This window comes from Falco naumanni, chromosome 5, assembly GCF_017639655.2.
Source record: "Falco naumanni isolate bFalNau1 chromosome 5, bFalNau1.pat, whole genome shotgun sequence".
Classification (NCBI taxonomy): domain Eukaryota; kingdom Metazoa; phylum Chordata; class Aves; order Falconiformes; family Falconidae; genus Falco; species Falco naumanni.
In genome coordinates this window covers 9,573,703-9,593,933 of record NC_054058.1, presented here as the reverse complement: position 1 = coordinate 9,593,933, position 20,231 = coordinate 9,573,703, and the positions used below count along the sequence as shown (strand labels likewise).

Here is a 20,231-nt window from a genome sequence, read left to right as displayed (position 1 = left end):
GCCCGCCTTGTGGCGAATGTGCCGGGCGGCGCCGGGGCGGAGGGGGCGGGGCAGCCGTGTCGTCACCGGTGCGCGTACCCCCCCCGCGGGCGGCGGGTGCGGGAGGCGGCGGCGGGGATGGCGCGGCCGGTGAGGAGGTGCGTGCGGCGCCGGGATGCGCGGCGGCCGTGAGCCGCTGCCGCCCGCCCGGCCCCGAGGCGCGCGGGGTGCTGGGAGCTCGCGCGGTGCCGGGAGCTCGCGCCCAGCGGCGCTGCGTGACGTTTCCTCGAAAGCCTCAGGCGCGCGCGCCGCGGGCGGCCGTTGCTCGCTGAGGGAGCGGGCGGGTCCCCCGCGGCCGCCGGTCGGGCCGGACCCCTCCCAGCCCGGCGCCCCCGCACCGAGCTCTGCCGTGGCGCCGGGCTTGAGGCGGGCCCGCCGCCGTCCCCCTTCCAGCTGGAAGGAAGCGCGGGGGCTTCTCCATGGGGCCGGCGGCGGCCGCGTCCCGCGAAGAGCAGCCCCGGCGGGTGGCGGCCCTTGGGCCGATCCCTGGCTGAGGGGTGGGCTCGGCAGTGCCGCCCGTGCCCCCCCGCCTGGGGCAACGCCAGCACCCGGGGCCCCGCCGCACAGGGCACGGCCTGGAAGCGGCACGGCAAGCGCGTTTCACGTCCCCGAAAGTGACCCAGGAGTTAATTCCCTGGCACGGTAGCAGCTCTAGGGCGGTGTGTACATCGGGAGAATAGAACGCTCCCACAGCGAGAACCACAAAAAGCACTGTTATTTTCAGATTTTAAAAAATCTAGAAGCTATTCTTAATAACTGTACGGTGTACGGCGGCACTGGCTCTACGTACATTTGAAAATGTGTTGCTTTTTTCTTGTAAAATGTGATTTACCCCAAAATCAAGTCTTGGCAAGTCAAGATGCTCAGTCTGAAAAGATTAATAGTGTGTGTTTTTTGCCACAGGAACAAAAAAATTGTTGATTATTCTCAGTTTGGGGATTTGGAAGATGACGGTGAGTGGTGTGTTCTTATATGAAAGCAATGTACGCTAATTAGTGGCCCAAAATATCATCCAAGTGTCTTTAATGAATTAGTTCATTGAGAAGGCTGTTGCAGTTTTCACTGGAAGTAGTCTGGGCACAGCGTTAAATTTCCTAATTCAAGGAGACTATGATTGTTGTAAGCCAGAGAAGTATAACCACAGTCTGTCAGGAACCTGGTGAATACACTGTGTCTTGCTGCAGGAAAATCTGTTTCCCTGCCTGGGTTTTCAGTGGTAATTGGCTGCTCCCTGTCGTCCTGATTATCAGTTCACAAGAACCTGTAAATGAGAATATAAAGGAGGTGTTGAATCATCTATGCCTAGATCTAACCCTTCTCGTATAGGGCTCTGTCTTGATGGGGTTTGGGTAAGGACGTAGCAGTCGAATTTTGAGTTCCATTGATAAGAAAAATTGACTGCAGGCTGTTTGTTTTTGTAACTGGTCTCCTTTACTTCTAAGCCTTAATGGGTGTGATGCGTTTTTCTTTCAGTGTTTGTTTGCTTTCATGGGTTTATGTTCTGTGCTGTTTGCGGGATCCAGGGAACCGTTTGAATTGGTGGGAAGGGGAGGGAAAAAATAGGTAATGTTGAAGGTCTTGTGTGAATCATGTAGATTGATGCAGATTCTTAGTGTAAAAGTGGTGCATGACTTTTCTTAGTTTATAAGTGACCTCTTGTAATATAAAAGTGTAAATCCTAAGAACCATTCGTGATCTTATCTAAGGTTCTCCATCATATAGAGAATACTGAAGATTACTTTTTTCCATCTTTTGTGCTGTGATATGCAGTGTCCTTTGTTGGAAGAAAGACAGTTTTCATGCATTCTAATTTTCTTTGAAAATTGCAGAAATGCATTGTATTTGGTAAGAGGCAATATGCAAATGACAGCGAAAAGGGAGCAGCCTGCATTTTTTTAAGAATGGGAGTCATTAAGGGGAACAATTTACCAAACACCAAGAACTGAAAACTGTTTAATAACATATATTACTATTATAACTGACAGCTGTTCAGCATATCAAAAGGTGAACTTCTAGTTACTGAAAATCTGTTAACACATTGGACATTGCAGCTTCGTTGCATTATTAGTAATAAAAATTGGAATCATTACTTCTTGAATAAAAGCATATGCGAAAGAGCTCTTGTTAAATTTTCATTTAAAATATGTTTAAGGATAGTATAGCAATAGTAGTTGTGTTCTTTAAAAATATAATTTGTTTCAAAAGTTCTCTTTGGCATATTTGCAGTGTGCAATGAAATTAAGTTGAATGACTTCTTTTGGCCATATGGAAGAATGTAGGGAAACTCATTAAAGCTTGTTGCCATTTCCCAAACAGATGAAGACTTTGCCTGTATAGCTGCACCTTCAAGCAAAAAATCCAGAACACAGCTCAAGGAACCAAAGAAAGAGAAAAAAGAGAAGCAAAAAAAGCCACACAAAGAATTGGTTCCATCACAAAAGCAGACACCTGGTAAAAGGTAAATGTTGAAATGTGGTCAACTCTGTGTAAAGCTGGGTTTCAGTAGCAGTATTTGGTTTTGAGCTTTTTTTCCCTAGAATTCTAAGCAGTTGAGAATAAACAGCTAATATATATTAGTGTAATAAAAGCTTTCAACTTTAATGGTACAGTTGCAAATCAAGGGTAACATTATTACGCAGTTGAGAAAACTTGCCTGAGTTCAGTAGTGGGCTGTGTCTGTTTTGCTACAGCTGTAAAAAAAACTCCAGCAAGAGCTCAGCATAGGTGCAGAAACAGGTTTGCATGTCTGATCTTGTCGTCTTCTGTCTACGGTGCAAAATAATGGTAACAATTCTGAGTTACTTAAGTACTCATTAAACAGAAATATAAAGTCAAGTTTGAGTCTTTAAAAAAGAATGTATTTAAAGCTTGATAGAAAATATAAAATCAATGAAAACAGAAATCAGATTATTTTGGTAGTAAACGTGTGTATAAATATTACATTTCAGTTTGGTATTTCAAGCAAATGTAATAACTTTTTTCTGTGATAATGCCAGTTATTAGTTTATATATATATACACAATGTTTTGCAATCATAATACTTTCAAGTGTAGTGAGCTTTAAGTATTACTGTGTACTTTGTCTAAATGGTTTCAGGAAGTGATATTCATAATACGATATGCTATGAGTATGTATTGAAATACCAATTTCTTTAAAAGTATTTGAATTATTATAAGTTCAGCAGGTCAGAAATAGATCTATAACACTCATGTCATTGTTTTATTATTTAGCATGTTTGGGTTTTTTTTTCCAGGATATCCTTGGATGACAAACTTTATCAAAGGGATTTGGAAGTTGCCTTAGCCTTATCTGTCAAAGAAAAATCTGCAAATATCCTGGAGGTGCAAAATTCAGAAGAACAAGGTTACTTTACAGTTCAATGCAATACTCTATATTTAGTGAATTCAAACATGACAGTTTATTTTACAGTGAAATAGGTTGAAAGTTTTATTTCAAGATGTCATGAGAAGGAAATGAGAATTTCTAGGTAGTGCCTGTCTTTTTATGGTCTGTGCGAAAAGATAACTCTTCTGTAAGATCTTCCAAACATATAGTTTGATTAGAGACGGATAAAAATGTTAGTCATTTTCATTTCTTAATATCATGTCTTTTTATAATGTGGTTTTGTATACTAATATTTTAAATTATATTTTTTTTTGCTTTCTGGATCCTAAAACAGGTAAGAATACTGAATCAGAAAATGTACACAGGAGACCCCTTTTTTCCAACTGCAGTGTAGACAGTGAACTTTTAGGTAAGTTATTCTCATACTCTTGTCTTTTCAGAAATAGCATTTCAAGATACATTTAAGTAGCTTATCTCTTCTTTCTTTCTATTGGTTTCTGATTTTCACTTAAGTGGAAAAAGAGTCTTTATCTTAAATAAAAACTGAAGGATGCATCAATTTTTTCATTAAAAATTTGGTTGCAGTTGTAAAATGGGAAAACCTGTGGGTTGCTACATGAGATTGTTACAGATCACTAAAAGTTAGTTGGAAAAAGCAACAGGCATGATGTTTTTAGATGCCGAGTTTATTTCTTCAAGAAGTTACACTTACCCCCAACTCCTTAATGGGTCCATAATGCATAAGCATCAAATAAACGTGACTAAAACATTTGCTGTGCCATTGGAAACACTTTCATTTTTCCAGTTTTATTTTTGGTCTTCTATCATTTTGTTAGCTTGATTACCTATAAATATTTGATAACTATCACAACCAGAATGTACAGTTTGGTCAGTTAAAACAGCAAAATGCCAATCACATGAAAACAAGTGCTGATGATACACTTCTCTATAGTATACTTCAAAATCACAGATGAATTCTGGGGACTCAAACACCTGCTTCTTTTTGGGAAGGAGAACAGATTTACAGTGAATTTGAATTAATTAGACCACCTTCTGTTTTCTAGGCCTCAATCAGGTTATGGTTGATGACATACCTAGGGGTGATGGTAGGCAGAGGACAGCAGCAGCTAAAATTCCAGCACATCAGAAGAAGTTACCGACCATTGATAGTGATGATGGAGAGCATGCTGCTGATTCTGAGCCAGAGTCTGTAGTCAGTAAGTTCTTTTTTATAAGTACACCCTCCTTAGATGAGCTTTGAATGTGATGCCTTATATTTTATGTTGTTTATATTGTCAGTGAAATGCATACTGCTTCTACTGTATCTTCTCTCTCCTCCCTTAATGGATCTTCTAATACTACTTTCACTTTGATACTAAATCTAATTTTATTCAATAAAAGTATTATTAATAAGTTACAGGTTATTCATACACATTCCCCAAACTGGCAAAAATGATACTGCTTCTCTGCATTTGCTGCACTATGTCAGAACAAATTTCTTCTACCCTTTTTGTCCAGGAAAATTTCATGTCTGTATTCTGTCTCTTAATTTTTCCAGTTGTTAACTGGGGTTTGCATCAAAACAGTGACTCAGGACTAGTGTCAGGTGTTAGTGCTTTCAGTATTAGCTTTGTTTACTAAAAAGTATGTCACCTCCCTTCTTTCATTCCTCCAATTCTCCACTCTCAGAAGACCATGCTACATATGATTAGAGGCCGGTCTAGCATCATACTCTTGCTTCTGGTAGCAGCCTAGTATTGAATACCTGCAGAATATGATAGACTCTCTATCAGTTCCCCAATGGTTAACATGCATGCATCCATTCTTTTATTCCTTACTGCAAGGTTTATTGGAAAGTGGTTTTGGAATTGTCAGTGAAATAATTTTTCAGGGGAATAATCCAGATATTTCTGTTGATAGAGAACTATTTTTAAGATTTGCTAATGTCTGGGTTTTTTTAATAATAAATCTATAAAATATTTCTTACAGCTGAAATTAGATGTAGTGTTTTTTCACTTTAAGTAGTTATGACTAAGAACATGTAAAAATCAGAAGCCCTGCCAAAAAAAATTAACTTTTTCATCTTGCACACGTGGAATATTGACAATTCTGCTGTTAAAGTCATTATTGTATGCAGTTTGTACCAGGGTGTTCCATTATTATAGTACAGAACAAGAATTCTTTAAATACAAAATATTTTATGGAAGCTATTTCTTTCTTAGTTCAGCATACAAATATGTGCAAATTTGTTCTACTGTGTCCTTCAGATATCCTGGGTTTTTATGTCTAGAATGTGATTAGAAGGCCCTGCAGTGTAATAGTAAATTGTATTTCCTGTACAACGGTGACATCCGTTTTCCTTGCTGTAGGTGTGGAGTCAGAAGAAGATTCAGATTATAGTGAAGGTGATGATGAAGACTTTGCTCTGGAAAAGAAGAAAGCCAAAGGGAATAAAAAGAAAGCAAGAGAGAAGATGCTAGCTGCAAGAGAGAAGAAAACTCCCAAATCGAAGATTAATACTACAGGTAAGTTTGTACTATGAATTTGAAATAGACTTCTTTGTAACAAAAGTCCCTTTTATTTTCACTGAAGGAATAGACAGATTTGGCTGGCAGACTGAATGTGCAGGATTATGATGAAGGCGCCTATAAAGGGAGGAGAGTAGGAAAACAATTGTGAAAGAAAAAACTCTTCATAGTAAGCTAACAGTCCTTACAATAAGAACAGACAATAGTGAATAGGAAGTTCATTTCTTTTTATATAACTATATCTAGCTTTTAAGAAAAGGTTAAATTACAATGAGTGATCTGAGATTTTTTTTTTAAAAAAATTATAATCTCATACCTTCCTCTTGCAATTACACTTTTCAAAGCAGAATTGATATTCCAGAGTATAACAGCACTGACTGTATCAATGTATAGTTAAACATATGACAATCTAGTAACAGTCATTATTTCACGCAGTGCAGAGAGTTTGTGCTGTACAGTGATCTATCGTTTTATGCAGTGTGATGCTTTCTCTGCTCAAGAGTGTCTTTCTAAGGTTGCTTTTATTTTCCAACTAAGTATCACCTGTAGTTTCTCCTTCACATGTAACGGAACAAAAATCTGAGCCGACGCAAAAGGTGGTGTGCAGTTTGTCAGAACCAATTGGGAGGCCTCTACATACATCAAGTCCTGTAACAGACAAGAAGCCTAGATGGATACCTCCAGGTACCTGTAAGATTGTAACTATAAACAGATACATTAGTTGACTTAAGCTTTTAGCAGTCTCTCCTAAAAGCAAACAAGTAAACAAACAAATAAACAGTATTTCAGAAAAGTGACTGCCCTTTTACAATGAAAGGTATTATTTTGACCTTAGATTTAAAAAAAAAAAAAAAAAGAAGAGAGAAGAAGAAAGAAAAGCTATCTCTGGCTTCTTTTCCTCTTACAGCATTACTCTTAACTTCTTTATGTGGGGAAGTTAATCCAATATTTTTCCAGAGTGTGGATCAATCTTAATCAAGAGATTGCTTTGTGATCATTTCTCTCAATAAGAGCTTGCTTTATCTCTGGTATATGCTGCATTATTACCCATTTTAACAAATAATATTAGAAATATGTTGGAGTGTTTTAACTGCTCTAGTAAAGGAAATGCTTAGAAGCTTTCTTAAGGTGTTTGAGCATGCTGCTGCTGACTCCTGCCTCTTACGTTGCTTTTCCTTCATATTTACTCTTCTTTTCTGGATGTGTTTGTTTCTGTTTGGGTCCAAGATTTCTCTCAAGCCTTCTTTTCCCACGTGGAATTGTGTTGTGTGATTCTCTGTGGAGCACTTGGAAATGCACAGTACACTGGGAACAGTTTTTATGTGCTTGTCCAGCGTTGCTGCAGTGTGTTGCTGGTTAATTAAAACTGTGCACCGCACATGCTGCATTGGCTCCCAAATAGATTGATTCCCGGTGAGTGTGGTGATTTTCATGTGCTTCTATGGTGTGTTGTTCAGACCTTTTTGCAATATCTTTAGAATACCTTTTTTGTTCTGCTGTGAAAACTATGAAAACAGTCATGTGAATTATTTTTTCCCTCTAAACTTCTTACACCTTTTTTTGTTTTAAAATTATTTTCAGCTGCATCAGGAAGCAGTAATAACTCTATGAAATACGTCTCTGTTAAGTCACCTGCTCAGTGTCTTAGACTTGGCCTCTCCAGACTAGCAAGAGTCAAACCATTGCATCCCAGTGCTGCCAGCAGTTAAATGGTCAGTGACAAGGTGCTACATGAAGGAAAAGATTTGGGGAAGTGTTTTCCTTATAAATAGAGGGTGGGCAACAAAAGCTTCATGGCATCATTCATTTTGGAGGACTGTCATTTATGAATGTGTCTAATAATGTAATGAGTTTTTATTCTGCAAAATGCTAGGCATCCTTAAGTGCTAATGAATAATATTATTTAATCGAGGTGATATCTGGGTCACCAGCTTTTTGATATGGTTTTCTGATAATTTTAGCTCTCTGGTATATAAACTCTTGGCATTAAAATAGTTTAGACAGCACTATGACAGTTATAGAATTCGATACCAGAAATGAATTCTTAACAGAGGTAAAAGTCACAGTTTAAAAAATATTTCTTGGAAGAGTTGTCACTATCTCCCCCCTTCTTGGAAAGTTTGTCACCACTCTCAAAACCTGTTAATGTTTGCATATCTTGTATGTGGATTTTAATGAATTTTTATGTATTATAGTTAAAAAATTTTTTAGAATGTTTATTTTTTAAAAAAAACTAAAATAAAATATATAATTAATCAAATTTATTGACTTTTCACTTGTAAATTTTGGCTACAGTCCAGCAAATATTTTTGCATGTACATACTTATGCTGGAAGTCAATGGCATTAGTCAGTCTTAGACGGTAAGGATTTTGCTTTGAGCTCCTTGGTCTTCACTGAAGACCACAAAACCATGCATAGTTAGGGATTTTGTAAAGTGTTGAAGTGGTATGTTACTGAGACTGAGCTTTCAAACTTATTAGTCCACAATGTAAGTAATTTCCGATCTAAGCATATTGACTATGTCAGATGACCCAGCAGATCCGTTTTTCCTTGTCTTGCTTAAGGGAACTGGTCATGACTGAGTGCATTGCGTTAACAAAGGAATATTTAGCCTTAGTCAGAGTAATTACACAGACAAAAGCATGGTGTAGCCTAAAATAAAACTATGGTATAACAAATTACTTTGTGACAGTGTAGTACTTAGATTATTAAAACAAGATACTAATAAATACGTATTTATTAAAACAATATGCATTTGCCTTATGGAAAGATATGAGAAGAAATCTATGGATGAAAATCTGTTTTCCAGAAACAAGGAAACATGGGCATTGTGGTATATAATCTTGCATCACCCACATTTGGGATTCCTGGCATGGAATCACATAGCCCAGAGTGAAGTGTGATCCAGTAAGCTGGGCTGAGCTCGCTGAGGGGAGGGGGGCACGTGCCTGCTGTCTTCTAGTGCTTGTCTGACTTGATCATGAGTTGTCATAGCCTGCTAAAATGACACATCAAAAACCCAGAAGTTTGCAGTAGGTTGCGATCAGATGAGCTTGAAACTGCTTCCAAACAGGATTAAAGCAGGAGTACCCACAGGACAAAAGGTAGGCATCCAAGAATAATGCTTGTGACAACTAGTATGGAGTGTGTATGTTATGCTGTTCCTCTCCTTGATTCCCTTTCTTTGTGCCTACTCATGTAGCCCCTTTCTGAGGAGTAGGGTGGGTAAGTGGCTGCAGCAAAACGGGAAGCACAGAGAGCCTTGGGCCCCAGGGTGGTTCAGTGCAGCATCCCAGTCTGCTGCCCCCCAGTTTTGCTTCAGTCCTTTGCTTTCCTGTGAGGGTGGCTGTGCAGAAGAGCAGCTCCCTCAATATATCACAGTTACCAAGTCTCTCTCTACTGAAATCAAACTGTCATCTTTGCTTTTATATTTTTTCAGGGATAAATATAGATTTCATGTGGTTGCGTGTTTTCTTGCCACAGGAAAATGTATGTAACAATGCAAAGTATTTTCTCGATGCGGTGCTTCAGGAAAGTATTTCTATAGCTGGTAGTTTTAGTAACCCCTTTTCCTCCACTCTCCTTTCATCACACTTTTTTTTTTTTTCCATGAAACATACGTTTGAGATTTGTGTTCCTCTAGTCTTAATCGTGACATCTTTCAAAAATTACATAATTTTCAGTCTGTCACCTGTCCTTGAGCACTTCCTTAAAGTTCAGATGGGTTTCCAGTTCATGAGGATTTTCCAGTATTTCTTTTTTTTCTTTGAGTGAAAAATTTCACATGGGCAACTAGAAAAAAAAGTCTTTGAAAGGGAAGCAGTAAACGTTCGTGACTGTATGCTTCAAAGCTACTCTGTACCTGACCTGCAGAAAACAGGTCCTGCTCGTAGGTGGAGGTTATTGTTACAAAAGACAACTTCTTTTGTGTCCTAGGTTATTAAAGGACATGGTCAAAAGCAGCTAAATGGAATTTGGGGCTGTAATTGTTATGTAACTTTTTTTTCCCCTGTTAATAACAGAGTGGTGGTCTGTGTTATTCCAGCTGTTTTCAACCTTGGAAAATTAACTTTTGCTGAAAGTAACATTTACAGTTCCCTCATTGCTCTAAATTTTAAACAGAGCTGCACAGAATTGGAGAATGTATAATTTCTCCAAGGGTTGCACAATGATATGACATGAAATGTATTTTGGTTTCAATTTGTAAAGCAATCAGAAAGGTGAGGCTGCACTGGCTCTAAATACAATGCAACTCTTGACCCTGCTGTCTGTCAACCAGCACGCCCAGGTCCCTTTCTGCAGAGCTGTTCTCCATCCTTTCCTCTCCCAATTTATACTTATGCCCAGCAATACTCCATTCCAGGTGCAGAATCTGGCATTTGTTCTTGTTAAATTTCATGCCACTGATGATTGCCCAGTACTTCAATTTCTTGTGATCCCTTTGCAAGGCCTCTGGTCACATTCATGAGAATGAAAACCAAGCTCTTGGATCCAGCTTCCTCATTTATATTCACTGACTCTTACACTCAAGAGCTCCATTGCATAGTCTACATTCACAGTCCATGGAAAAGTCACATTTATTTTCTGTTGGAGTTTTCTTCACTAATGAGATTTGAAAGTGTGCTAAGAAAATCAGCACTGTATTGACAAAGCATGTATTTGCACTGACTTTGAATTCCTCTGTGGTGTTCAGAGAACATGGTCACAGATGATTATTTCTGTGGTGTTGAAATGGGGTAAAGGGGTTAGGGATTTTGATTTGGAAGAATAAGTACTCTTCCTCAAAACAGATTTTTTTTATCCATTTTATCAATATGATTTTTCTTTATCCTAGTTTTCTAGTACATAGGTACAAAAGTAAATAATTTCATGACAAATAGCAAACATTAGGAAAAATATAAATTAAAGTAATTGTATACAACAGTAATTGAGGGAGTTGGGGATAGATAAATAATTGGTTATAGTGACTGATGAGTTGTAAATTAGCGGTATAGATAACATAATGTGCGAGTAATCTTTGTGGTAAAAGCTGGTGTTTAGTGTTTGAGATGCTTACTATAAAATATATTTCTACTTACTTGTAAGTTCCTGAAAATATTTTTTAGGCTTTTTTTTTTTTCTATGCTGAGACTCAGCCTTGCACTGCATTTCAACAAAAGTTATCTAAGAACTTGTAACAGAAACTACCTGTAAAATTTCCTTTCCTGGGGACTGGTTGAAGTAAGTGGGGAAGAGATTCTGAGCAGTTCATATCCCCAGGAGGAGGGGAGGGAGGGTCCGCTAATTGTGTTTTGAGAGTGGTGGACAGTCCCCAGCTTCCTTCAGTGATCTGTTCCGGAACCTGAGTCTAGCAGGGCACACTGTTAAGAAAGCTTTTCGGTGGTGGTAATGCAATGAGATCTTTTGAGTTTTTCTTGTAGCCTGTAGGCTTGTTACACCCTCCTACGTCTGCGGGTATAAGCTGATCTCCTCAGACTTGGTAGAGCTGGAGTCTAGTCAGAGTTTGATGCTGGCACATTGTCATGTTGTTTGAACCTCTCTATGCAGTGTAATTTTTCTTCTTCCTCAAAATGTTAATGAAATAATGGATATTCTCTCCATACAGTTTTATCAGTCGTCTTCCTTTGTGTTTCTGTGTCTTGTCCTCGTGTTTCTGGTATCATGTGGGAAGCAGCGTGTGAGAATATAAAAATTTTGCAGCTGAGAAATTCATGCAACTTAACTGACTAGCAATTCTTAATGAGCAATCACTTCTGTTCTTTAGTATTATCTTATAGAATATGGTATGTGCAGAGGGTAAGTGTCAAATCTCTGTGAAAGATGCAAAATCACTAGCTAGCAATAAATATGTAGTCAAATACATGTGCTGCTACATCATCCATAATCTATACCTTGACAAAGCATTTATTTGATGGCTTCACTGTTTTTTTGCTTGCAGATTGGCTGTTTATTTGCTCTTGATACATTATCAGTAGGTTACCATCACAGGGCAAAGACCACTATTTCAACCTTCATTATTTCTGAAGACAACCAAATTTAGTTTTAATTTGGAATCTCTTAAGTTTGTGAATAATTCATTATGTGATTCAAAAGATCTGAAAGGTAGCCTTCATCTCCCCAGTCTGTATTGCTTACTCTCGGATACTCTGTTAATGTGAAATTCTGTAACTTTTGAGTAGCTAAATAGAAGATGTAACTTAATGCTTATTCAGAGCCACGGAATTTAATAAGGGAAACAAACATTTTCCCATTGTTTTCATAATAGGAACAAAAATTCCCAAATGATGTTTCCTGGCATGAACTGCTCTTTAATTTTCGACAGAGGGATTTGAGTGTAATTTACACAGATGCACTGTCTCTAAACAGATAAATGTAATCTGTCACATTTGATCACTTTTGTTGTCTCAACTTTCTTTTACCCAACAGACTAGTAAGGTATCGGTGCAAACCACAAAGATGAAAAACGAGTGTTACCGCTTCCTGTGATCCTCTGTGCGGAAACCTGCTCTTTGCATTTTAAAACACTTTGTCCTGCTACTTAAAAGATCTGTCTCCACTCACGTGTGGCATCGTTCTCTTGAGAGGAAGCCAAAAAGCTGTGAAAAAACCACCTTATTTGAATCAAGGTTGTTCCTGCTGTGCTGAATCTTTCCATCCTCACACACCCAATATTCATGACAGTTGTGTACATTTTAAACAAAGACTTTGAGCATGCATTGTTCCCATACATTTGGGTTATTGAAAATCTGAAATTTCATTTTCTTTTGGTTTTTTTCTCCCACTGTTTATTATTTTAAGTGCTTTTAGATATATATCTAATCTCTAAAACATTAGAGATTAGTTTTCCCTAACTTTGACTGCAAAAGAGCATGAAAGGACTTACAGCTTGAGTAATTGGCGTTGTGTGTAAAAGACAGAATTTACATATTCCTCAGTGTATTTAAGCTTCTCTTTATTTCTATGCTTAGGCATCTCAATTCCTCTCACCAAATTCTTTTTCATAATTATGACAGTCCTTAGGGCCAAGGCAATCTTATTCATGATGTCATTAAAAATCGTAAGACAGATGAACAAAGAAATTATCTGACACATGAAACAATAGAACTGATCAAACATGAAAGAAAGATGATAGTCATCTGCTTGGAGATAGGCCATCTTGGAAAGTAGAGCCAAAGATGACAGATGATCTTTCTTTTTCCCTCTTACTTGGGTATTTAATGGGTTTTTACTTCTAGTAAATGCGTGTAAATCTTGCTTTCATTCTGTTAATTTTGCAGAATTCATTAAACTGAAGGATTCTGAAGAGTTATAATCAGGTAGTTCTTTTAGAAATACCTTGTGAACCCCATCTCAGCAGAAATGTTAGATGGGTGCACATTTCTTAGAATGCAAATGGAAGCTTGTAACAATGTAGGAAATAGACATTAGAGGGCAGTGCATTAAGTTACTGTTCCAGTACAGCAGAGCTGTACGGTTAACATTTTTATTTGCAAAGTGTACTTGTATCAAAGAGTTGAATGACATATGTGAGCACCAAAGAATGTAAATAGAAATAATGCACTACAATGAAATTAGTAAAATAAAATAAAAACAGACAGACTATTAGGTGATAGTTGCTAGTGTAGTTAGCTGTTCTTCAGGTCTGGTGTAGATTTTTTGAATGCATGTAGTATTTTTGCAGAAGGCAAAACATGAATGAAAACATTCAGATATCTATACTGTACCTGCATCAGCAGTGACTGGTGCTTCTCTGTTATCAACAACCTAGCATGTGATTATCCAGAGACAATGAGTCTTAGAATGAGATTAGACTCTTTAATTCCTATAGACTACAAATTATTGATTTGAGAATGAACTTCTAAATCTTTTCCATATTTGATGTTTATGATTCTTTCAAAACAAAGAATTTATTAAAAAAATCAATTATAACTTTAGAAAATATTACATTACAGTACTAGTGCCCTAAAGAATCTCGCAATCTTAAACACCCAGTATATTGCCAAGCAGTGAAAAAAAAATAACCCAAAGGTATTCTAAGTATCTATTTTCCAACTATTTCTTTTGAATCTGAAATAGCTAGAATAGAAAAAAAAAAATAGAAATTTAATAAGTTTTAACCATCTTACCTTTTATTGAAGTATATCAACAATACAGTTTTCTTTAATGTATTTTCATACATTTAGTGAGTAATATTATTAGTAGGTATTTCCTGGATTATTTCATTGTTATAAGCTTTAATGTATAGTGCTTTTCCAGATGTTTGCTATAATTTTTCTCAAGCATAAGTCGTCAACCCCTACCTGGGTAAAAATCATATTGGTGTAATTTATGAGTATGGTCTAGCTGATTCAGTTTCTCTGTCACTATTTCATAGGAACAAAGTTACTTATCGGTCAGAAAGTATAAGAATAGGCAGATCCATTGTATTCTCCAGCATAGCTACATCGGGGAAAGGGATGCATTCAGCACAGCCAAAGGTAAGAGAACTGCATAGACCTCAGAAGTTGGAGGCACAGGTTTAACTTACCAGTAATTCCGAATGCCATAGTGCTTCCCTGTATTGAAATTAGGTAGCAGTTGGCAGTTACTGTCCAGATCCAGATGGTATGTAGTCATTCATTCTCTCTGCTCCTCTTACTAAGGCTGGTTGCAATTATGCACTTGTGCTTGAAGCAGTGCCGGGAAATCTGTCTTCCTGTGTCAGAGGCCCAAGGCCCCTACAATGGCAGGGTGAACCATATCTTAGCTTGGCTTGCTCCTTTCCCCTTGCTTATTTGATTGCTGTCTCAGGACAGCCTGTTCTGTCTGTCAGTAGGATGTTCAGAAGAGCACTGCAGGTGGCTCCCACCCTCCTTCGCAGCCTGGCACCTCGTGTTGGCGCGTTGCACATCCCAGCTTCCTCTGTGACACAGCCAACATATTCTGGACCACCTTCTACCACTGTTGCCCAAAGTTTGTCCAAAATTTTCAAAGATGTGTTAATCTGTCTCCTTGATGGCTGAAGACTAGAGGTGTACTGGTCAGGGGAACTGCTGACTGTGTGTTCCCTGTATGAAAACAAAAAGTGATAGTAATAATGCAAGATTTTCCAATAATCCTCTCTTCCAAAACCGGTATTTTTTTTTTCTAACTCAGGGTTGCACAAATAATAGAAAAAATAAAGTTGTCACTCTACACAATCATTTATATATTTTAACCTATGCTAAAGCGAGCAGTGTTTTGCCACATTTCAGCATGTCTTGGATTATTATAAAGGGGATTGGAAGGCTTCTGTTTTACTGGAAGACCATGAGCAGTGCGATGATCCATATACAATATGGGGAAAGTAGTCTTTTTTTTTTTTTTTTTTTTCTCTCTCCTTCTAAATGTTAATGAAAGTGAGGGAATCTGTCACTGTGAGACTCGTGGAGGTAGCACTAGAGTGAGAATGAGATAAAAATTCAAAAGCATATCTTTTTTGTATTAAATGTTTGTTCAAATCAAATTTGACATAAGTACAACTTCCACATCAATAGTTTCACAGGTGTCTGAAACAGACTGCAGAATAGCTGCCTTGCTCTTACGTGGATTCAAGTAATCACAGTACTCCTGATGTTGTCAGTTCAGTCTCAATAATAAGTCATTAAATGTGGAATTAGTAGCTGATTTCACGATACTATAATTTCTTTTGGGTGCTACTTGTGTTTTTTACTTTTGCTGGATTGGTCCTGATTACTTACTCAAATTTTGATGATGCTGATTCTTGTCAAGAAAAAAAAATCTGCTTGAGTGTTGACAATTATTCTTTTAATTATTGTCAATATTTTGGCATAGATTTTGATCTGTTATTTTGGTGCTACCAGGGAAAATCAGTTATCCAAAGAACTGACTGCTGGAAGTGTTAATGCTAGTGTGGACCTTCCCACGCTTTATGGAATATGAAAAGAACACAACATAAGATACTAGAAGCTAAACAAGTTCGTGTTATACGTGTTATAACGTGCTGTATGGTCATTTGAAAATTAATTAAGAATGAAGATTGTTAACAGTGCTTCAACTAGTGTTTCACAGCTCTGCAGAGCAGGGACACTTGCTTTTACTTTCTTCCAAACTGAGTAGAGAGATAGTACTTCAATATTTAATAAAAGTCCATTTAAAAATAATAAAGTGGTCAGAGTTTTTAGGTTGACACAGAATTCATGGCTAAGAATTATTCACAAGCTACAAGACAGTATCTGTTTTTCTCTTCTCCACCTGACATTTATCTTTCTGACCTGGTATGGGCTGCCTTTGAGAACATGAGCTCTTATGAACTATTATTAATTGTTCTACTTTTAAAAATCCCAGCAAAAGAGGCCACAGCTTGCTGAGATATTTCTGTGCTCCCAGTTTAAAAGTCAGGCAGCAATGGGAGCATCAAAGCACCACAGATGCTACCAGCAGGGTGGTTCCATTGGCACGGTGAGGCAGCACAAGCTGACCACCGCTGCTGAAAGAGGCACTCGAACACCTCCCTGACCTCCATCACTTGTCCTTAACTGCAGGGAACATTTCTGCCACTGTATGGTTAATTGGAGAACGACCAATGCAGGTTGAAACTAAGCTGAGTTTGCTGGTTTAATTTTAACCTGGGTTATTTTTTGGATCTAATTTATTGTAGGACTTAATGAACATTGGTGCTGGCGTAAAGAAGGGGACAGCTGAGGATTAAGAATAAATAGCAAAGGGATACGCAGACTTCCCCCAGCCTGTGCCCAGCCCCCTTTTAGCAACAGTGCTGGTTTAAAATGCTCGTGAAACTACAGTGCTCCTCTCTGTCTCAGCATGCGTGAAAAGACATCTTGGACATCTCCTTGTTGTTCTCAGTCTGGACCTTTCCAGACTGCTGTTACTAGTTCTAAGTCTTAGTTTTATCTATGAAAGAGTAACCTTTTTTGAAATGTGTGTTATTTAAACCCATGGTGGAGGAAGAGCAGAGAACAGCAATGTTGGATATATGCAGTTTCTTCTATATTTGGCATTTTATCTGTGATAAGATGTCCCAGTAGGAATATATGTGGTATGTGAGGGATATCTGCCAATTACCTACATTTTATCCTCTCAGAATATGACAGTGAATTTTATCTAACCTAATTCAGGAAATTCACTTGTAAAAATAGCAACATGATTTAGGCCACCAGGTCCAGAACTTTGAAGTTTGCTTCAAAACCAACTGAAAATGTGATCAGCAGTCTTGATTTCAGAAGGCTTTTTGGTCAGGTCTTTTGAGGATAATACATAGTAATAACTAAAATTGTAATTTTTTTCTTTTTTAAAAAAATTAATTATTTTCTGGTGACCTTGGAAAAGCCCAGCAGAATTCACTGAATGGAGCAATTCTGCATTGACCTATGGTGGTTACCCAAGGGAAAACTTAAAGAAAGGCATTGTTGTATGTGCACTGCTTGCCATACAGAGACTTAATTTTACTTGTGATCTTTTGCACTTGGTCACTTTGGTTTTTTAACAAGGTGGATAATTTCTCCTGGCTGCTTTTTAGGGTGGCTGAGCGTTTTCTATGTTCTCTTCAATGTAGAATAGTTTGGCTGAGCATTAAATACGTCTGTTTAATCAGGTTATGGCAAGAAGACACAAGGGCTTTCAACACTGAAAACTGCTTTAGTTGCAAATGTAGCAAGGTAATAGACCTATCCCAATTTAAACTGCAGAGTTTCTCACTTCCTGCACTGGTGTCCAAATAGTATTTTAAAAATCCCTTTAAGGACTATTAGTTGAAGACTTACAGGCATTCTTATTTCTCCATTTTCCATTCATAATGATAGTTCATACTTAGTTGTGCTTGGTCATAAGATTCCAAAATTTAAAAAGAACAATTTTGGTAATCATCTTTCCTTTCCCAGACCCCTATCTCAATCACATAAGCTGGAATGCTCCAAAGGAAATGCTTATTTTTTGAAATCTTTCAAGTGGTTTTTGAAATACAGTAAATATTAGAATCTCATCCATAGAAATTCTACTGAAATGGATTACATTCACTGCCTCCACTGTACAGTTTGCTTGATTATGTGTTACTCTGGCTTTAACAAATCTTTAAATATTGCTTGTTAAAGGTTATAACTTTTTCAGGAAATCGAAGATAAGATGGAAATCGTAATGGTAAGTTTATATAATCTGTAACCATTAGCGCTTTAAAATTCTACTTGTCCTTGACCACTTCAGCTTTCATTGAATTTAGTCATATCTTGCATCAAAGGCATTGATAATCTGCAGGACATGATGTATGCTAAAGCTCGTGTCCACATGTATGAAGGCCCAGCAGGTTCATCACAATAATCTTAATAACATCTAGTAGCTCTGTAGTGGTTTTAAGTAGAACTAAATTCCCTTGTAAAAGATGTTCTCTTTGGTTGTGTTCACATGGCTGTGCAGAAGTAACCGTGAAGCCACTGCCAGCCTGCAGGTTTTGGAAAGGCAGGCCAGCTGGTATACTTGAGAGAAAGATCCTTAAATGAACGCTTCTGAGCTCATTTTCCTGCCATGTGGATGGGTCTTAGTGCTCTTGTGCCTTGCCTGGCTATCCCCACCCATTCCATCTGCCCTTCTGACAGATCCCTGCAGCCAGCACTGGGCAGACACGATAGCCCGAACGCTTTTCTAGGAAGGTTGGAGCGTGCCCATAAAGCAAAGGCAGACAAGGTATGTTTACTAAGAGCTGACTGAATTTAGGCTACCTGCAAAGGAACTGTAAATGTGAAGTGGAGAGCTGCCAAAGCTCCTGGGAACATTTAAATCAGCAAGATATAGATACAGCACTGAATAGTTTTGAAACCATCATTTCAAGAAAAAATATGGTCTGGTGGGATATGTTTTCTACCTCGTTTATGCAGTTGTATATAGACAGCCTGATTCTCCTCATCACCTTTGTGCACTATATCTTCATTAGCCCCACTGAGGTTTAACAGTAAGTGTATATTCTCTGCTGAACTGTGTATACTTTAGAACATGAGTGAGCTCGTCTCTGCTGAGATCAGCTCTTGCTTCCCTTTTTTTCATTTGCTTTGATTCATCTTTCTTGCCAAAGAAATTTGGAGGCCGATTTTTCCAGCTGCTCCTGAAAGAGTGGGGAAGTATATTATTAAAGTGATGTGAAGCATTCTGTCCTCTACACATCACAGCCAGCCTGTTCCTAAGCAGGAACTGTGCCTCACTCCCAAATTTTCATCTGCATCGTTCCTGAGACATGTTACCCAGCGCATACTGCAGTAGGTCCTCTGTACAATCTTCATGCTTTCTCTGCATCTTTCTGTAAGGGGAAAAGTTTTTATGAGCAAATGTTGGTTTTGTTGATGTGATAGGATTTGGTTTTGATTTATTACTGGTTATGACATTTTACCCTCTGTAGTTGAACATGCAGGGGTATCTTTGACACAGGGTAAGAAAATTAGTCTTATTGTCCAAAGCGTGAGGGAAGACCGGTAACACCAATAAAAAGACAGGTCGGCACAACCCTTGTGTGTATGGTAAGCAGTGATACTGCAATATGACAGTCACAGAACTGTTCAGGTTGAAACACACGGTGGAGATCTTCTACTTCAACCCAAATTATTCTTTGTACCGTAATATGTAACGGTTAAGGAAATAGTTCTCCTTTGAAATCTCCCTAATATTCTGAGTGTTTATAATGCATGTGAAGAGAGTATTATTAAAATATTTTACTCAATTAATAGGAAAGCTCTTTTAATAAATACTTATATCTCCTGAAATGCCACTGGGACATGATCTTTAAGACGTTCCTTCTCTCAAAAGACAAAGTGAGGCAAAATACATACTTAAAATATTTTATTTAAATTAACAGTAGCAATGCACATGTGCCAGGTACGGACTTTTTGGCACATCTGTCTTCAATACAGTGAGATTAATGTATTAAAATTCAGCAGGTGTACTGAGATTGTGTCGGTACCTGGAGCGAGCAGACTGCAAGCACTCGCCTTTGAAATACATAAAATCATAGAATGGTTTAGGTTGGAAGAGACCTTAAAGATCATCTAGTTCCAACCCCGCTGTGACTTTCATACTTCAGACTAACTGTGTGCTGAAATCTCTTACTGAAGCAGTGCCTCAGGCTGCTAATTAACTCGTGTCTTCCCCACAGACGTGTTGCCTTAACCACGTATTATTCAAGTCATAGTTGACTGCTCCGTTTAATAACAGCACGTGAAATGCAAACTGCAGTCTGAATCGCTGGGGTTTCCCGTGGTGTCCAGGCACTGAGAAACATCTCACTAGGCCAGTGGTTGCCAGCTGATAACGCACATCAACATCAGAGGTGAATCAAGGTC

The 20,231-nt window shown here is 38.2% G+C and overlaps 1 protein-coding gene across 4 annotated transcripts; it reads left to right on the top strand.

Moving 5' to 3' along the window:
* Window positions 1-9: 9 nt before the first annotated feature.
* RAD51AP1 (RAD51 associated protein 1) lies at window positions 10-8,661 on the top strand. Of its 4 annotated transcripts, none has more exons than XM_040594812.1 (10): window positions 10-129; window positions 943-992; window positions 2,356-2,497; window positions 3,293-3,402; window positions 3,719-3,793; window positions 4,449-4,601; window positions 5,754-5,909; window positions 6,450-6,596; window positions 7,140-7,325; window positions 7,494-7,605. In XM_040594812.1, exons 1-9 carry the CDS (start codon window positions 17-19, stop codon window positions 7,274-7,276), a joined length of 1,083 nt encoding a protein of 360 aa, XP_040450746.1. In that variant the 5' UTR covers window positions 10-16; the 3' UTR covers window positions 7,277-7,325; window positions 7,494-7,605. The 4 variants fall into 4 exon arrangements, with proteins under 4 accessions (XP_040450746.1, XP_040450747.1, XP_040450749.1 ...); XM_040594815.1 differs by having other exon boundaries at window positions 64-137; XM_040594813.1 differs by lacking the exon at window positions 7,140-7,325 and having other exon boundaries at window positions 7,494-8,661.
* The last annotated feature ends 11,570 nt before the right edge of the window (window positions 8,662-20,231 follow it).

Bases quoted from the DNA above. Each gene is read 5' to 3' on its own strand.
- RAD51AP1 (XM_040594812.1), top strand. From the start codon at position 17: ATGTGCCGGGCGGCGCCGGGGCGGAGGGGGCGGGGCAGCCGTGTCGTC. The intron at 3,794-4,448 runs GTAAGTTATTCT...TCTGTTTTCTAG, and splicing joins TGTAGACAGTGAACTTTTAG to GCCTCAATCAGGTTATGGTT. The intron at 6,597-7,139 runs GTACCTGTAAGA...TTTGGGTCCAAG, and splicing joins GCCTAGATGGATACCTCCAG to ATTTCTCTCAAGCCTTCTTT.